Source organism: Podarcis bocagei (genome assembly GCF_964188305.1).
Source record: "Podarcis bocagei genome assembly, chromosome: 5".
Classification (NCBI taxonomy): domain Eukaryota; kingdom Metazoa; phylum Chordata; class Lepidosauria; order Squamata; family Lacertidae; genus Podarcis; species Podarcis bocagei.
The window spans coordinates 79,621,609-79,639,216 of NC_138129.1; the positions used below are offsets into that span (position 1 = coordinate 79,621,609).

Below are 17,608 nucleotides of genomic sequence, written 5' to 3' on the forward strand. Positions count from 1 at the left end.
TCGGTGATGGAGCAGCGATCTGACTCAATAAAGCGTTTAAGCTTAAAAATTGACAGTGCTGCTCCCTTGCCCTAGAACATCTGAGAAAAGACATGCTTTCTCTACTGGCAGAAAAACTGCAAAATTTCTGTTCTGGAATACAAGGAGAAATCAAATGCACTGATGTAAGATCTAAAAATCCCTGTCCTTCAAGTGAAGGCTAGGCAAATCTTGCCTACTGGACTGGCGTTATCTCCTGTTTCTATGTACCCCACGCTCTGAGCTTTCATTTAGAAAGCAAGATATGGGGCAAAATGTGCAGGTACCTATGAAGTGAGAATGAGTGTGTTATGGCTACCTTGTATATTTTTCCTGGTATTGAGGAATGCATGCTGTTGCCATTAGCAACAGGTCACGATGCATGAAGGTGAAAAATCAGTGTTGCATTGATCTCCTATAATCAGGACCAACAGGATATAGCTGTCTTCTCAGGGTAACAAATTTGCTAGAAGTAGCTCTTTCACTCATTTTGTGTTTTGCCATGTCCCCACTCCATGGCAGCCCCAGCACTCTCAAAGTTGGAAATGTGCCTGCTAGTCCAAAAAAGGTTGGTGACCCGTCTTCTATAGCATGGAACAGATGTAATATGGGCAGAAGCTGACTTTCTGCAACAGTCTCTTTCGCTATCCTGTGTCATATTTGTTGAGAAGTCAGACCCATGTAAGCCTTTGTAGGATTGTAGCCTTAATACCATGCAACCCTTAGCTTTTGTCAGTTGACAAAATTAAATGTTTGCATCTTCTCTTAAGAGTCAAAATTTATAGATTAATTCCACCAGCAATATTTGTTTCATTTTATTTGAAAATTTACTGAAACGAGCATTTAGATACATGTGAACATGCATTCTGATTAAAAGACAAATGTACAAATTTTACACTGCAAGGAATGATTCTGCCATACATGTTCAAATAATTTGTATTTACACACCTGTAACAATATACAAAAAGCCCATGTGCTAAAAAAGCAAGCCACTCATAAGTGGGTAACAACCTACTATACTAACCACCTTTAAGAGACTTGAATATCATGACTGCTAACAGCTAAAGAAATGACACTTCAATTTTGAAATCACACATGTAGAGTTCCCAATATAAATCAGTGAGACTGATTAAAAAAAATTGCTTTGCAAAAATCTTACACTGCGCTTCTATTTAGAATAGAGAAGTGTAATCACAACCCACTGAGATTAATAGGTCTTGCACTGGGCATTAATCACCCACCATCAAGTATTCTGAAATTCCATAGCTTTTGGGAGAATCAGAATAGTGCTTGTATATCTTACTGATTGCAGTAGCAATGTAAAGGCCTCAAAATCATTTTGAAGGACTGCTGATTTTCATTAATTGTACAAAAGTTGTTTGTTATAGGTATGCACCAGTAATGTAAGACTTCTTAAATCATGCCACTATACATTGACTGCAACATTTTACAACTTAAAAACTGACATCCTAAGTTTAAAATAATTTGAAAAGCAGCAAGATTATCCTTTGTTGTGATTCAAATGTTGAACAGTCACTTAGAATGTTAAAGATACTCTGATATTATACTACAGACCATTAAGATATAAAAAGTTGATATATTTCAAAATTAAATGAAAATAAGAGTTTGCTGTAAGGCTGAACTCACCTGGCAAATCTAATTTAGACTGCTGCATTTGGTATTCAACAACGTCAAGTAATGCCTCCTGAATCCTGGTAAGAACTAGACACACTTGCTTACTATTAGGAATCTTGGTGGATTTTTGCACTGCTCAATGTCCCACTGAAATTAGTGGAACACTACCAAATTACTTATATTTAGGAGCAATGAAAAATAAATTTGCAAGATTGCAAAATAAACCTGGAGGAGCTTATTTACTTTTCTCCCTGTAAAGTTAGGAAAGGTTCAAAACGTTTATAAAGAGTGCCACCATCTGGTCAAATAAGCAACAGACAATCAATATTAAGGTAATTTAGTTTGACATGGTAAGTAGGACATTTTTGCACTTCTGAAAGCCTCCAAAGTGTTGCAAAGAATGAATGGATGAGCTCATCCTTGGTAAAATTTTAATTTAAATGTAACTAGGAGCTGGTAGCGATGACTTGAAGAGTCACAGCTGAAGTGCATAATAACTTTGACAAGCTTTAAAATAAAGAAAAGGCTCCAAGGCTTCAAAGATGAGTTTTTACCTCTGAGGTCCATATCCAAGAAACATGTAGCGCAGAGAATTCAGCCTGGGAGGGAAATTGCAAACCTTTCTTCCCGTCAGTGCACTTTGATAATAACTGATACAAAATTGCTCAATCACTCATTTGGGTCCTTACAATGTTGGAAGTCTTGTTAGGAAATTTCTGTAATTCACATTACAATGTAAGCAGACCAAAAAACTAGCTCTTGTTATCTCTCAGGTATTTCATTGCTTACTAAATGAGTTTATGTTAACACTTTACAGGGGAGATAATCATAAAAAGAACTGCAACTGCTGATAAACTTTTTACCATGGCAAATACGTTGTCCACTATCCAGGGAAGTAAGCAGAGGGTCTGGAAGGTGCTGCAGATTTGGCTGGTATTTGAGTTTTTATCAAGGCAGCTGACTTCAGGTGTCCTAGTAATGGGGAAAAGAATCTTAAATGAACAGCTTCAGAAGATTTCAAAAAGTTTTAGAGCAACTTCTCACATTTTAAGTTTAATACACATGCATGCTTGCCCACCTGTGTTGTGAGATGTGTTTTGGCTGAGCCTTCGTAAAGGAATGCTGTCTTCTCTTTTCTTCAAATATTTTGCTTCCAATCCCATGTTTTCACCACTAAATCAGAAGGAAGATACTTAATAAGAAGAAACCATTTCAGTTTGCCACACTCAAAGAATGTTTCTAAATTCACTAAGCTGGGGTTTCATAAGATCTTCAAATAATACATTTTATGGTCTCCTAAAATGCTGCTTTCTTTAGAAGAAGTCAAACTCTCCAGATGGTGTTGGGGACGGTCAGAGTTGTAGTCCAACCTGCTGGCTGGTGCTAATGGGAGCCCCAACAACATATTGAGGGCCACAAGTTAGACATTTCTTCAGGAACACTCAGACATGTAGCCTGTTTCGGACTGCCTTAGTCAAAGTAGTATTTGTATCTTGCCTTTCCACCAAGGAACTAAAGATAAGGTACATGGCTCTTCTATGTTTTATCTACCATAACAAAACAGCCCAGTGAGGTAGATTAGGCTGTGAGAGACTGACTAGCCCAAGGTCACCCAGTAAACTTGGCCGGGTGGAGATTTGAACCTGGGTCTCCCCAGCCAGCGTCCAAGGTCTAGGCAACACAACCATGTACATACGCAATAAACAATCTTTATAGAATTCCTTCAAATCATAACAAGTACAAAATGAAATCTTTAGTCTCAAAGTCTCTGAAAATCTGTAAATGAAGCGAGGTACCAGACTTTGTACGATGAAAGGTAAGCTGTGAAGCTTTGTGTATTCAGCAAATATGATGTCCAACACTGAACAGTGCTTCCGGATATTGACTACTGTTTCACAGAATTCTTCATCAGCGTGGTGGGAGGATATAGAATTGCTTCATAAACCCATCTGATTTCGAATGAATGTATGTAAATATCAAATGCTGTGGAACAGTGCTCATGTAATAGTGTCCAAGGCCTGGCAGCAGCTTTTGGGTTCTATTCAGATCAAGCCCATTGTCAGGGAGGGGCTACAGCTGGGAAGAGTCATATTGCTCACTGCTAGAGCATATGCTTTCCATGCAAAAAATCCCTGGTTCAGTTCCTGGGTATTTCCACTTAAAGGGATCAGGTAGCAGCTGATAGGAAAGGCATCTGATGGAGAGCCAGTGCCAGACATAGTAAGTAGATCAATGATTCACGTAACACAGTATTAATTCCGCATAAAGCAGCTATACATGTTTAAGGGAAGTCAGATTGAATTCCGCAAGGGATTCATCTCATTCAGCTGATAATTAAAAAGTATGCATATCAAAATGACTGCATGTACGCAGCTTCACCTATACTTTAGATTCAAGTAGCATCACAAAATACTTTTGCATCTTCTCTGAACATCACATTCACTTTCTGGATCCTGCCACTTTTGATATGCCCAGTGTGGCCAGAGGAAAACAGAGCAATGCATCGCCATGTTGCCCTCTAGTCTCTGTCACTCTGTTATGGACGGTATTTTGATAGTTATCATAAATGGGTTCAGTCATACCGAATAGCTTCTCCATGAAAAGGAATCTGATGAAAAAGATCAGGCATACCTGTGTATAAAATCCCAAGAGATGTATCTCAAGGGTCGCTTGTGCACATTCCTCCCACTCAAAATTAAAAATAATACTGCTGCTGTTACTCTTGGGGTGTGGGCAGGAGAATACTTTCATTTTTTTTACAATCGGTCATCTAAAACATGTCTGAGGATCCTTTTTCAGTCAAAGGCCACATTCCTTCAGGGATAATATGATGGGAGACACATTCAGGATGTAGATACCTGCTTCCTTCCTTCTTGCCACCCTTTTCTCTCCCCACATCCTGCAGACTGCCAGCAGAGGGACAATCACTCTTGCCAAAGGACTTTGTGCCATCTATTTTGGCACCCCTTTCCTCTCTTCTGGCAACCTCCACCCATACATAATTAGGCCAGGGCCACCGATGGACCATTCCTCAACTAAAAGCACAAGCACTCACTTCTCTTTATTTGTTGGGTGATTTGTCATCAGAGGAATTCCTGGCTGCGAATCCGAACATCTGTTAATCTCTTGAGGTTGCACATTGAACTGAACCTGCTGGAAACAGAAAATTTTTCACACACTCACATTTCCATTTCTAGGCTTTAATTATACATTAAAGAATGCCAAGAAGACTTACTAAAATCTGGTTCATACGCACAACACTAAAACTTAATTTAAGCCACCAAGGGATAAACCTTAGGCTTCCACACTCCCAGTATTTTGTTGAAATTATAAAGGAGGGCAGTTGTGAAAATTAATTTCACTTTATATACCTGCAAAAAAGGAGAGGCTAAGAGATTTCAACAACTTAAGAGGGGAAAGACTTGTTCCTGAGGGATGAGGTTTGCCAAAACAGTGACAGGGTAATTTTTTTGTTCATTAAAAAATATTTGTTTTAGTTCTGCTGCCACAGGTAGCAGTTTCTCCATATGAGAACTTGCAGCTCAGTCCTTGTTACACGTATTCTTAAAGCCTGTATTCTGGGTGTGCAGCAGCTTATAATGCTAACGTGGAAAGATGCAATAGAATATAAAATTATATATTTGGGTGCCTGCCTTTTGTCCTGAAGTTTGCTGGTTGATGCTTTTGACAGCCACTGTATCTGGGAAACTTTGAAAAGGCAGCAAAGGAGAGATGGGATAGCCTAGTCCCGAGTTCAAAAATGGAATTCTGCTATCAACCTGCAAAAGAAAATTAAAATTATAAAGCCAGAGCAACAACAGCACACTATTAGTTCCAAAGCTCCTTTCATACCTTTCCCCTTTTTTGTATTTAAAAGCAAACACATCCAAAATTAAACTATACTAATAATTTATATAGTACTTCATAATTTGTACTGTATTCTTTCCATTTGAAAACAAATCCCTCTATTTGTATCTTAATAGTACAGTGGTGCCCCGCAAGACGAATGCCTCGCAAGACGGAAAACCCGCTAGACGAAAGGGTTTTCCGTTTTGGAGGTGCTTCGCAAAACGAATTTCCTATGGGCTTGCTTCGCAAGACGAAAATGTCTTGCGAGTTCCTGCGGGGTTCCCCCCCCTTTTCCCCAAGCCGCTAAGCCGCTTATCAGCTGATCCTAAGATGCTAAGCTGCTAATCAGCTGATCCGCTAATCAGCTGATCCGCTAAGCCGCTAATAGCGCTAATCCGCTAATGGGCTTGCTTCGCAAGACGGAAAAACTGCAAGACGAAGAGACTCGCGGAACGGATTCTTTTTGTCTTGCGAGGCACCACTGTAGTGGATATTGGGTATAAGCACTTCCTTCTCTCCCAGTATGTGTAGAAATTAACACTATAGGAGAAGGAAAGGACCAAAAGGACCATACAAAAATTCATAAGGACATTACTATTACCATACTGTGAGGTGAAATGCCAGTTCTTGGAGTGGTACCACTAGGACTAGTAGATGTTCCTGACACTTCTTGCTTCCTCGTCATCTGAATTTCATTCAGCTGCTTGTTTAGCCATGTGATGACTACAAAGAAAAAATGTACACCAAGTATTTCACTTTTTAGGACTTTTATCTGCTGTTTTAAATCTAAACCATAGCACAGTATACTGCTGGACAGCCATACATACCGTATTTTTCGCCCTATAGGACACACTTTTTCCCCTCCAAAAATGAAGGGGAAATGTGTGTGCGTCTTATGGGGCAAACAGCAGGCTGTTCTGGGGGCTGGGGTCGGGGGAAGTTCGGGCTTCCCCTGTGCCAGCCCCGCGCCTGGGGGGGAAATATTTTTTTTTTAATCCCCCCCCCAAAAAAAAACCCTAGGTGCGCCCTATGGGGTGAAAAATACGGTAAATAATTCACAGTGCTATCTTATGAATGTCTACACTGAAGTCAGTCCATCAAGTTCAACATGCTTGGGTGTAGGACTGCAGCCCCAGTTTTGTCATATATTAAATTAGAGACTGAGAAACTTAGTCAGTACTCTGTGATAGCCTTACACGATAGATGGGAAGTGGGGAAATTACATTCAGGAATTATTTATTAAAAATTTAAATTACATAATGAAGTTGCAGAAGAGAGAAGGAAACAAAAGGGGAGGAATAAATATGGCAGCCCCAGAAATTCTTCTTTAGGTTTCAGCTGCCAAACAGGATTCTTAGTCTTTGCACAGTAATATTTACATGCTTGCACTTCCTTAACAGAAAGCTGATCAACTGCCACATATCTAAGAACATAGAATTTGTAGACCCACAAAAGTGAGATTACGTCTCAAACCAGCTTCAGTTGTTAGGCTCTGAAAAGTTGATAGGATTAGATATTAGTGGCTAATGCAAGAATCTCATATACACACACCGTTTTCATTGGTTTTGAGAAGATGCTTGCTTTCCTCCAGCTTCTGTACTGTAGCTTCCAATTGTTCCTGCAACTTGCACACCTGAAATGTTTTAACACAGGGGTCAGCAAACTCTTTCAGCAGGGGGCCAGTCCACTGTCCCTCAGACCTTGTGGGGGGCTAGACTATTTTTATTTGGGGGGGGGGTGAACAAATTCCTATGCCCCACAAATATCCCAGAGGTGCATTTTAAATAAAAGGACACATTCTACTCATGTAAAAACATGCTAATTCCCAGACCGTCCGCAGGTTGATTTAGAAAGTGATTGGGCCAGATCCGACCCCCGGGCCTTAGTTGGCCTATCTCTTGTTTTAACACTATCAGTCCATAGCAGTTTAACTGGCAGCACCAAAACTTAATTTAAAAGCAAAGTGTATTAAGTCTATTGAAAAGCTCATACTGACGGTATTTCCACCACACCATAGAATTAGTCTGCCAATCATATGTACAGGGATTATGCAAAATGATTCAAGGCAGAGACCTAGCATGAACTGACATAGCATGAGTTTAAAGTTAAGCATCTTTTTTTAAAAAACACACTTACTGGATAGAAACCTGACCCTTAAGTTACCTCTTGCTCTTTTGCTCGGAGAGAACTTTCTGCTTCCTGTAGATCCTTTTGTTCTTTCTGCAGTTTTTCTTCTTTTTCAGCCAAGAGTTTTTCTTGCTGAATTGTTACTGTATTTTTCAGCTTCAGTTTGCTCATTAGAGTCTTTACATCGCCTTGCAATTTCTTTATTATCTCATTGGCCTAATAAACAACCACAGAATTTTAAATTAAGAAAAACGAAGTCAAATCATCATCATCAAGAAGGACAATAACGTGTTTTGAACAAACCTTAAGGAGTTCAGATGATAGGGACTTTAGTGTTGTTTCCAGATTTCCTATTTGAATTTGTTTCTTTTCTATATTTTTTTCCAGGTTTACCTTTTAAAAGAGCATATATTGTATTAGGGAGGTTTTGTTTTGCCAAGAAATATTCACATGGATCTGTTGCATAAAGTAACAAGAACACTAGTTCTGAAATTCCTATTCTGTAATGTAAAATGCTAGCAATTTCTGAAAAGCCTATCACATCCAAAAATGCTTATTTATATTACTATAGTGACTACAGCGTGGTGAAATATATAACTTTTTAAAAAGTCAATACATTGCAGTATTGCCTACAGTTTCTAAATATAGCCATAATCCGGAGAACTACATAACTATCTCTGTGTGCCCAGCAGCTTTTGGATTTGTTTTTCTAATGGGAATGTACCATGTCACACAGCACACTATTTTTAAAACTTAAAAGGAATTTCAAAGGCATATTGAGGAGCACAACACTTATGTTGTATCAAATAGGAAGTAGACGGGGCATGAGGAACCCCTGCTGTGCACCTATAAGCAGCTCTATGGATTGTAGCTCATGTTCTTTCATTTCAGCATTCAGTTCTCCATGAATTAAAGTACTGCTGCATTCTAGAAAGTAAAATTAAGAACCTTTTGCTCATGTGTTGCATCCGATACTTCTTTTGCCCTAGTAACCAGATCCTCCTTGCTTTTGACCTCCTGTTCTAAAACAGCAACTCGAGTCTGCAGCTGATTTACTAGTTTTTCCTTTTCATGGCATTCAGCATCTAGGGTCGCATTCTCTCGACGTAGAGACAGAACTTCCTGGTTTGCTCTCTGGCATTCCTATGTGGTTGAAGAAATATTTTACAAGCATTTTAACAAAAATGTTGCTGGCAAAAATTCATGCTTTGTTTCATGCTTGACAGAAGTTAAGCATATTCTATAAAAACAAAACAAAAAACTTGTTTTCAATACATAACTGGCAATATTTAGTATATTTGTATGAGTGACTGGAAACTATCAAATTGTCTCCCAACGTAGATCTTAATAGGTGAATATTACTTACATCTTCTATGCCAGACAATTTCGCTTTAAGTTCTCTGACTGTTGAATCGCCTTTGTATCTCCTTTCCATTAGCTCCTTGTTGACATTTTCCAATTCCTTCAGCCTATTCTGCAGCTGCTGCACTGTTTTCTGATGAAAGCTTTCCAGATCCCTTTTCTGTTGCTCATTCTGTTGTTGATATTGTGCTTGTGCCTGCAAAGAAAAGCAATTACTTGAGCAACTACTAAAGGCATAAGGATTCTGCTAGATGTATATAGACTTCTCTTTACACACCTGCAGAGCTTTCTCCTTCTCATTTGTCAGTTCCTGGGTATATTTGTTGGTTAGAGATGCTGTTTTGGATGCCAATTCATTTCTCAACTTGTCCAATTCCCTGCTCTTTTCCGACAAGCTCTAAATATGAGAAAATAAAAATAGTAAGATGGTCAACTTGCATGTAATTGAAGGGTTTTAATCAATACTGTGCCAGTGCTTTATAAAATGGTTACAGGCAGGTTATCCTACTACAAACATATCCCACTGCAAAGACTAGCCTACAGAACATTTCCCACATCACAGCTATCCCAGAAAAAAACATAATTGCTTTGCACTTTACATCATTATATAGACATACACAATTCTTCTGTTTTTACAGAAACCTATAGCACCTTAACCACTAAAACTTAAGCGTAGTATGAGCTTTTAAAGCTGAGCCTACCCTAACCTCCCGTGCATCTGATGAAACAGGCTTTTGCCTATTTTAGCACAAGCTGCAATAAGTTTGTTACACTTCAAGGAGCCAGAGAACTCTTCAGCCATCTAATGCAGCTATTCTTAAATCATTTCCTCTCCTCCTGTACTGAATTCTCAGCAAGAAGGCATATCACAGATCCTAAATTTAGACACAGTATTTATACAATGAATTCAATCAAATAGAGAGAATAATCTTCATTTTCTGTTAATCCCACCCCTCAAAACACAATTTCATGGGGAGCCTTTGGGCTCATTCTCTTAGCCCCGACACCTTAGTGCAACAAATTGAATTGCATGTTCTTTCCCTGCCCTGCCCACACCTCTAATTCCCCCTTCCCTCTGTTGTTTTGCTATGTCTGACTTTGATTTGAGTGCCCCTTGGGGTAAGGATCTGTCAGACTTTCTCTCTCTAAAGGGTCAGGTACAAAAAGGTCATTAAGTAAACACAATACAGTAATTAAATAATAGAAGGAGTCGAACACTGCTCAAGTAGACTTTGATTTGTGCAATGGGTTCCTATCCTCTCTGCAGCCCCCCAACGTACTCCAAAAATCTGTTCCAGAGGGGTTGTCATTTTAAGGACATGCAGGGGGGAGCGTAAAGAATCAGAGAATTGCAGAGGGTCATATAGTCCAAAGCAGGAATCTCAACTAGATGCCCCAGTGCTTACAGTGGAAGTTTTGCTCACACACAGATAACATTGTATACAAACCAACACAGGGTGGGTTTTTTTAACATTAATTTTCTACCATTTGACCCACAGTGGAATTCTGCTCTTACCTGCTGGGCATAGTTCAGCTGTCTTGTAAGGTCCTCGTCTGTTTTTCTAAGTTTCTGTTCCAGCAGCAATTTTTCTTCCTAGGTACAGTTGACAGCTTTGTCGGTCAATGCAACCCTTTCCAGTTCTTGAAATCATTAAACCTACAACCCTAAACATTCTCATGCGTAGGACTGCACTGCTATTCAGCACATCAGATACAAACTCACTCCTGTTACAGGAGCTGGGCTACTTAACTATTAGGTGCCTTTCCATAGGCCTAATTCTGAAAGATACACTGGCCTCGTTTGCATATCACATTAAACCATAGTTAAAATGAAGTATGGTTTAATGTGAATGAACAGCATGTTGGTGCACACTGCTGAACTCACAAGTGCTTTGCTTTTATTCCGCTGCGCTACAAGGAAACAAACACAGGCCTGAGGCTTCTTTCCCTCAAACAAATCATGAGTGGTAAGCCAAGAACAAACCTTGGATTCAATTCATAGTTTGGCTGGAGAGAAACAAACCAAAACCCAAGCCCAGATGACGATAAGCCAGAACGTAACTTGTTCCTGGCAGTGCAGCAGGAGCACCAGCAATTTCACATTAAACTGTACTTTACAGTGGTGCCTCGCAAGACGAAATTAATTCATTCCGCGAGTTTTGTTGTCTTGCGATTTTTTTCGTCTTGCGAAGCACGGTGTCGGGAAAGTTTTGGAAAAGCTTCCAAAATCACCAAAGTCTTTAAAAACCTTAAAAAAGGCTACCACACCGTGTTCTATGAGTTGCTCCTCGAAGTCAAGTCGCAACTGTATTAACGGTGTTAAGAAAAAGGAAACAAACTTGCAAGACGTTTCCGTCTTGCGAAGCAAACCCATAGGGAAAATCGTCTTGCGAAGCAGCTCAAAAAACAAAAAACCCTTTCGTCTAGCGAGTTTTTTGTCTTGCGATGCATTCGTCTTGCGAGGTACCACTGTATTTCGACATTGGTTTAATGTGATGTGTGAACTTTCAATTGTAAAATATAAAAAACTTATGTCAAGGTGGCCTTGTTACACCACTGTCACGAAAAGAAAAGCAGAGTATGCCAGACCACACAGCAGGACACACCCCACAACTTTATATTTTGCCTCCTCATTTAGACAAAGTGACCCAAGCTAGTCACTATGCCAAAAGATCCGAAAATGTAACCCAAAACATAGAACTGAAATCTTAGTTTTACCTTAACGCATTTCAAACAGGTTGCCAGAAACTTCTTGATTTCTGCATCATTTCCGGGTAGGAATTTCAGTGATAAGTGTGTGAGGTGTTTAAATGGGTTTGTCTCGACCACGTTTAAAAAAGCAGGAGTGTGATCTAAATTAGGGCCTGATGAAACCAGGTGCAGCAAAAACCTAAAAAGAATAAGAACACATTAAAAAGGACTTGTTAGCTGGGTCTCTCAGCACACGACACACATATCCTTATGGAAGGGTAGGCTGGTGCAAAGGAAATAACTCTTCCAATTCCACTACCATCCCATCAGTGTGTTAATCCACCAATCATTACAAATACTGGCTACTTCCTCTGCCCACTGGTAGAAGTGTGGATCAATGCAGGTGCAACAACCTTTTCCTAAGCAGTCTGCAAGCCTTATTTAAAAAGCCAGCAACAATGTTTTGGAAGTAGCTCATGAAAAGGCAAAGGAAATGGAATAAGGAAGCAGCTGGGGGGGGGAGGCACATTGCACTATAACAGAGTATTAGATGGACTGGGCAGAGTTTGTACTTGGCCTCTAACTCTACTGCAGCAAGAGGTATGTGTTCTCCACTTAAAGGGTGTCAACAACCCCAACTAGCACTCGTAGAGTCAAGTCAAAGCAACATATAACTGATAGATTTATATGGAATAATTAAACACAGAGCTAAGCAGATTGCTCTGGCAGCACAAACATTTCTCCTTTTCTAATAATAATAATAGATAGGAGGGCGTTCCACAAGACAGGCGCCACTACTGAGAAGGCCCTCTGCCTGGTTCCCTATAACTTCGCTTCTCGCAGTGACAGAACCACCAGAAGGCCTTCGGCGCTGGACCTCAGTGTCTGGGCAGAACGATGGAGATGGAGGTGGAGACGCTCCTTCAGGTATACTGGCCCGAGGCCGTTTAGGGCTTTAAAGGTCAGCACCAACACTTTGAATTGTGCTCGGAACAATGGGACAGTCAGCTCTCTCCTCCTCCAGCTCACTGTTCTAGCAGATCTCCTGCCGCCTCCCCATGTCAATTTGGGAGAGGGCATGGGAACAGGAGAGTGGGTAAGCCCACGTGTGCAGGCTTCCCTTAGCTGAATTCTGCCCATAGGTTTTGCATTGCCCATTTTTGTTGTTACCGAACGTGAGATTTCAAATGGTGTTAATAAAATAAATAAGTGATTTAGACACAATCAGTCTCCTTGAATCCTACTTTTGTTGTTTGTATTACTTGTTTTAAAGAAAACATAGACTACCGTATTTTTCGCCCTATAGGACGCACCGTCCCATAAGACGCACCTAGTTTTTTGGGGGGGAAATAAAGGGGAAAAAATTATTTCCCCCCCAGGCGCGGGGCTGGGGCAGCCCGAGCTTCCCCCGACCCCAGCCCCCAAACAGGCAGCTCTCTGCAAGCCGTGGGAGCCCAGCGGTGGCTCCCGCTGCTTGAGGAGAGATCCGCGAAGCCTGGACGCGCTGAGATCAGCGCGGCAGGCTTCGGGATGCCGGCAACTCTCCCCAAGCAGCGGGAACGTTCCCACTGCTTGGGGAGAGATCCGCGAAGCCTGGACGTGCTGAGATCAGCGCGCGCAGGCTTCGGGATGCCGGCAACTCTCCCCAAGCAGCGGGAACGTTCCCGCTGCTTGGGGAGAGATCCGCGAAGCCTGGACGTGCTGAGATCAGCGCGCGCAGGCTTCGGGATGCCGGCAACTCTCCCCAAGCAGCGGGAGCGTTACCGCTGCTTGAGGAGAGATCCGCGAAGCCTGGAGAGCGAGAGGGGTGGTGCGCACCTACCGCTCTCGCTCTCCTGGCTTCAGCGAAAGTCTGCATTCGCCCCATAGGACGCACCCACATTTCCCCTTCATTTTTGGAGGGGAAAAAGTGCGTCTTATAGGGCAAAAAATACGGTACTGCTTAAGCGTTACTAACCTTGGGATGTCTTTATTTTGTTCTTGGATACAATGTTGAAGGAGGTCTATAAATCGCTGAGGAAAAGCAGAAAAATCTACCAGAAGACTCTGCTGGAGTTTTAAACTATATAAAAAAGAAAAAGTATAATAAATATGTATTCCTATTGACTATTTGTTACTAAAATCATAGAACTGTAGAGTTGGAAAGGACCTTGAGTGTTATCTGGTCCAACACCCAGCAATACAGGAATCTTAATTAGATCATACATGGCAGATGACCATCCAACCTCTGCTTAAAAACCTCCAAGGAAGGAGAGTCCAACAGGTCTTGTGGGAGTCTGTTCCACTGTCAAACAGCTCTTAGTGTCAGAAAGTTATTCTTGATGTTTAGTTGTAATCTCCTTTTTCCTTCTGAGATATGCAAGTCATTAGGTACATAGGAACAATGTTCATAATATTCATTAGCTAAAACGCAGCTACTCAAACTTTTATCTTAAGCATTTTCTAATCAGAACTTGGTAACTTACCTTTGAAAATCTTCCTCAGAAATAACAAGATTGTATAGAAAGAAGGGGTCAGAATCCTCAGTTAAACGAACAACTAAATCCTAGAAGACAATAGTTTGGAGAAATTTATTACAGCTTCACAATTCTTTCGGAGTCACACATTCAGTGGCTTTGTTTGCACACTGCACTATAAGTAACAGATTGTTTTAACTATGGATTGTTTTCAATTTATTTAAATACTTCCATATCCCCTTTAAGAAAAAAATCTCAAGGTGGTTCACAATCAAACATACAATAAAATACAATAAAAACAATAAATTCAGGAACAAAAAAAGTTAAGAAAAAATCAATATGCTGATATTAATGGTTAGCAAAAACCTGAAGTAGTAGTATGTTTTTAGCAACCACTGCTAACCAAGAGTAGGTGTTTGCCTTATCTCAAGGAAGACTGTTTCACTGGCAGGGTACCACAACAAAAAGGCCTTTTTCTTGGCTGTCACAAGATGAGCTGCAAACCTAGTAACAAACCTGGGTTACCACTCATAATTTGTCTGGAGAAAGACAAATAACAAGGCTGAGTTTAGATTACATGCTAAGCAAAACCATGGCTTAACTGACAGAAGGAAGAGGACAGCAGGAGGAACAAAGTGTGCACAATCCAATCTCCAGCAGTCTGCTTGTTCATCCTAAACCATTGTTCAGCTTAGCATTACATGCAAAACAGCTCAAAGTAGAAACAAAGTAGAAAACAATCCACGGGTACTCTGCTAGGCTTGGACATTCAAACAAACCATGCCTTAGTGTTACCCATGCATCTTGTAACTGTTGAATGCATCTATACAACAGATGATACCACAGCACAATAACATAGAAATATTAACCCCCAAAACAATGCTTATTCATAATGTTCCACAAGAAACTGTACAGCAGTGCCTACAAGAAGGATGGGGACTTGTGGACCTCCATATATTGTTGGACTACATCATCCCTGTCCATTGTCCATGCCCCAGCCTTTAGGGCATTGTTTATACTTAGGAAATGTCTCAGGAAACACAGTGTGTGTTTTGGGGGGGGGGGACTACTAATCCCCAGAAATCTATTACTTCTTACAAGGCTACTGTTCATGGAATCAAATTTGTTTGGTGCTAGCTGTTTTATCGATAAGCCTACTTTGTGTTAGTAAACATGATCATACGAAGAAGCAACTAAAGGAGTGCAAAACCAACACATGACAAAGTACAAACCTTTCTATGAATGGGATTTGTTGTTGATTGCAGCTCAATATTCACACGAACGTTTATTCGCCTGCAAAAGAGACATGTGACTCCATCTTTATTCTTCATTTTACTAAATGAAATACTTTGTACCTCAGCTCTGATCAAGATTTTCACAGGGAAAATTAGATTAAGTGCTAAAATAAGCTACAAAACAGCAATGAAGCCTTAATCATTGAATTATTTAGATTATATTTATATTCAGCTAGGAGGTTTTCTCAACAATACAAAAGTGAACTTGTGTAACAGATACTTTTCTTAATGTAATGTCTCCATACATGCCACTTGCTTTAAAATTGCTATCTAAACCATTCATTCATACACACATCACTAATCCTAAAACCAACCCACTAATATGGAGTGGTATGCAACCAAGTTTTACTTACAGTAGACACATTGACATTAATGGACCTTACAGTCATGTTTGTTAATTTCAATGGGTTTACTCTAAGTGAACCTTAGTTTCATACCACCCATTGTTTAGTTAATAACAACAAGCCCACTCATTGAGTGTGGATCCTTATGAAGCCAAAACAGTACAAGTTATCAGCAGGCTACATTATCATTTCCAATGGGGATGCGGTGGTGGGAACAACTCAAAACAGCCCAGTGCAGATTGTGCATGATCAGTGAGCACAAGATGCCGAGCAACTGTTGGGGCAGCAGTGATGGTGAGGAGTGGTACCTTGGTTTACTAACTTAATCCAAAGCGTTCTTAAACCAAGATGTGCTTTCCCATAGTTGTGGGGACTCAATTTACAAATGGAACACACTCAGCAGAAAGCGGAACATGTTCTGCTTCCAAGGCAAAGTTCACAAACCAAAACACCTACTTCCGGGTCTGCAGTGTTCTTAATCCAAGTTGTTCATAAACTAAGCTGTTCTTGAACCAAGGTACCACTGTATCATAGTTGTCAACCTTCCCTTTCCCCCCCGGGAAATTCCCTTATTCCAGCGCCATTCCCTGCTGCTTCCCGCTGCTATCCAGGATTGTTCGATATCCTGTAGACTGTCCCCGGGAAAGATAATTTTCGATCCCTTATTTTCTAGGCTGCTGATCCCTTATTTTCAAATCTGAAAGTTGACAGCAATGCACTGTATCCTGGAAAATGACAAGGCTGACTAGAATCCTGAACACAAGCACTCCACACTACAGCATTGTTACAGGTTCCATTTGTATAGACAATTTGCAGCACAAATGTACTTCATCAAAGCAATTGATATAGAAATGAGCAAACCAGTGATATTTTAGGGAGCAGGCTAGCAGGTGGGGCCCATTACTTACATCATAGGCACCTACACTGTTATTGCTATATGCAGGTTTTATTTATTTATTATCTTATACAGTATTCTGGAAATGTACTCCCAGGTTTTTTTCCTTTAAATTTTGGGGGACCCCCAAGAGAGTGGGGCCCTAAGCTATAGCTTGTTTAGCACAACACACACACACAAAATGATGGCGCCAACATGCTGGGAAGGGGATGAACTCGGGCAAAAGACCCCTAAGGCTCAGGTGCGGCGCCTGGCTCCTCCTCCCCATTGAACGCAGTTGGACCACAAACACACGCAGGTTCCCGAGTCCGTTGCTCCCGAGCCTCGCAGCGCTTTAACACCCCCAACGCACGACATTTACCTGCAACCTCGAAAGGGGGTCGTTTGAAGAGCGTGACACGCGTCTTCCCAGCCCGCCAGAGTTCGCGTTACGACCAGTCTCGCAAAAAGCCCCCAAAAAACTTGATAAACCCCCTCAAACTAGAGAAACCCGCAGCTTTCCTGTTTCAAAAGGGCCCGAGGGTCTTGCGCTGGAGAAGCGGGGGGCAAGCAGCCGGTTTCCCCCCCCAGACACCCCAACAGCTCAGAGGCCCCTCCGTCTCCCCGGGTCCCGCCAGGGGACGAGCCAACCGCCCGCCTGCTGCGACGGACATAGGGCGGCCCTTCAAGCAACGGAGGGAGTGGGGAGAAGAAAGCCCCCGCCCCCGTAGGCCATTGTGAGGGGAGACACGGGACACGTCTCCCTTTGCGGGGAAGCCTCGCCTCGCCGCTCACCTCTCCTCGCAGCCCTGGCACTTGGCCTGCACCGGCACCAACTGACTGAACAGGCTCTCGGCCGCCGCCATCTTGCGCTTTGAGTTTGGCGCCGGCCTCCCGCGGGGCGGAGAAAAGAGGGAAGGAGGCCTCTCGGGGACGAGCGGAGGGGGAGGAGGCAAG

General features: G+C 41.5%; 1 protein-coding gene across 3 annotated transcripts; it reads right to left on the bottom strand.

Annotated features, from left to right (window-relative positions):
• Positions 1 to 796: 796 nt before the first annotated feature.
• SASS6 (SAS-6 centriolar assembly protein) lies at positions 797 to 17,580 on the bottom strand. 3 transcript variants are annotated; one of them, XR_014008344.1, is made up of 18 exons: positions 17,447 to 17,580; positions 15,371 to 15,431; positions 14,148 to 14,227; positions 13,640 to 13,744; positions 11,710 to 11,881; positions 10,508 to 10,585; positions 9,269 to 9,388; positions 8,996 to 9,187; positions 8,578 to 8,772; positions 7,933 to 8,022; positions 7,666 to 7,845; positions 7,054 to 7,135; positions 6,104 to 6,225; positions 5,307 to 5,432; positions 4,709 to 4,806; positions 2,732 to 2,826; positions 1,114 to 2,625; positions 797 to 1,079 (listed from the first exon to the last, which is right to left on the bottom strand). XR_014008344.1 is itself a non-coding variant. In XM_081194996.1 (17 exons), the coding sequence occupies exons 1-17, from the start codon at positions 17,515 to 17,517 to the stop codon at positions 2,537 to 2,539; spliced, it is 1,953 nt and encodes a 650-aa protein (XP_081051122.1). In that variant the 5' UTR covers positions 17,518 to 17,580; the 3' UTR covers positions 797 to 2,536. The 3 variants fall into 3 exon arrangements, 2 of the variants coding, with proteins under 2 accessions (XP_081051122.1, XP_081051121.1); XM_081194996.1 differs by having other exon boundaries at positions 797 to 2,625; positions 4,709 to 4,803; XM_081194995.1 differs by having other exon boundaries at positions 797 to 2,625.
• Positions 17,581 to 17,608: the final 28 nt, after the last annotated feature.

Coding starts and splice junctions, on each gene's coding strand:
- SASS6 (XM_081194995.1), bottom strand. CDS start 17,517: ATGGCGGCGGCCGAGAGCCTGTTCAGTCAGTTGGTGCCGGTGCAGGCC. Junction 13,745..14,147: donor TCTGAGGAAGATTTTCAAAG/GTAAGTTACCAA, acceptor TTTTTTATATAG/TTTAAAACTCCAGCAGAGTC. Junction 4,807..5,306: donor AGCAAACTTCAGGACAAAAG/GCAGGCACCCAA, acceptor TTCTGTTTCCAG/CAGGTTCAGTTCAATGTGCA.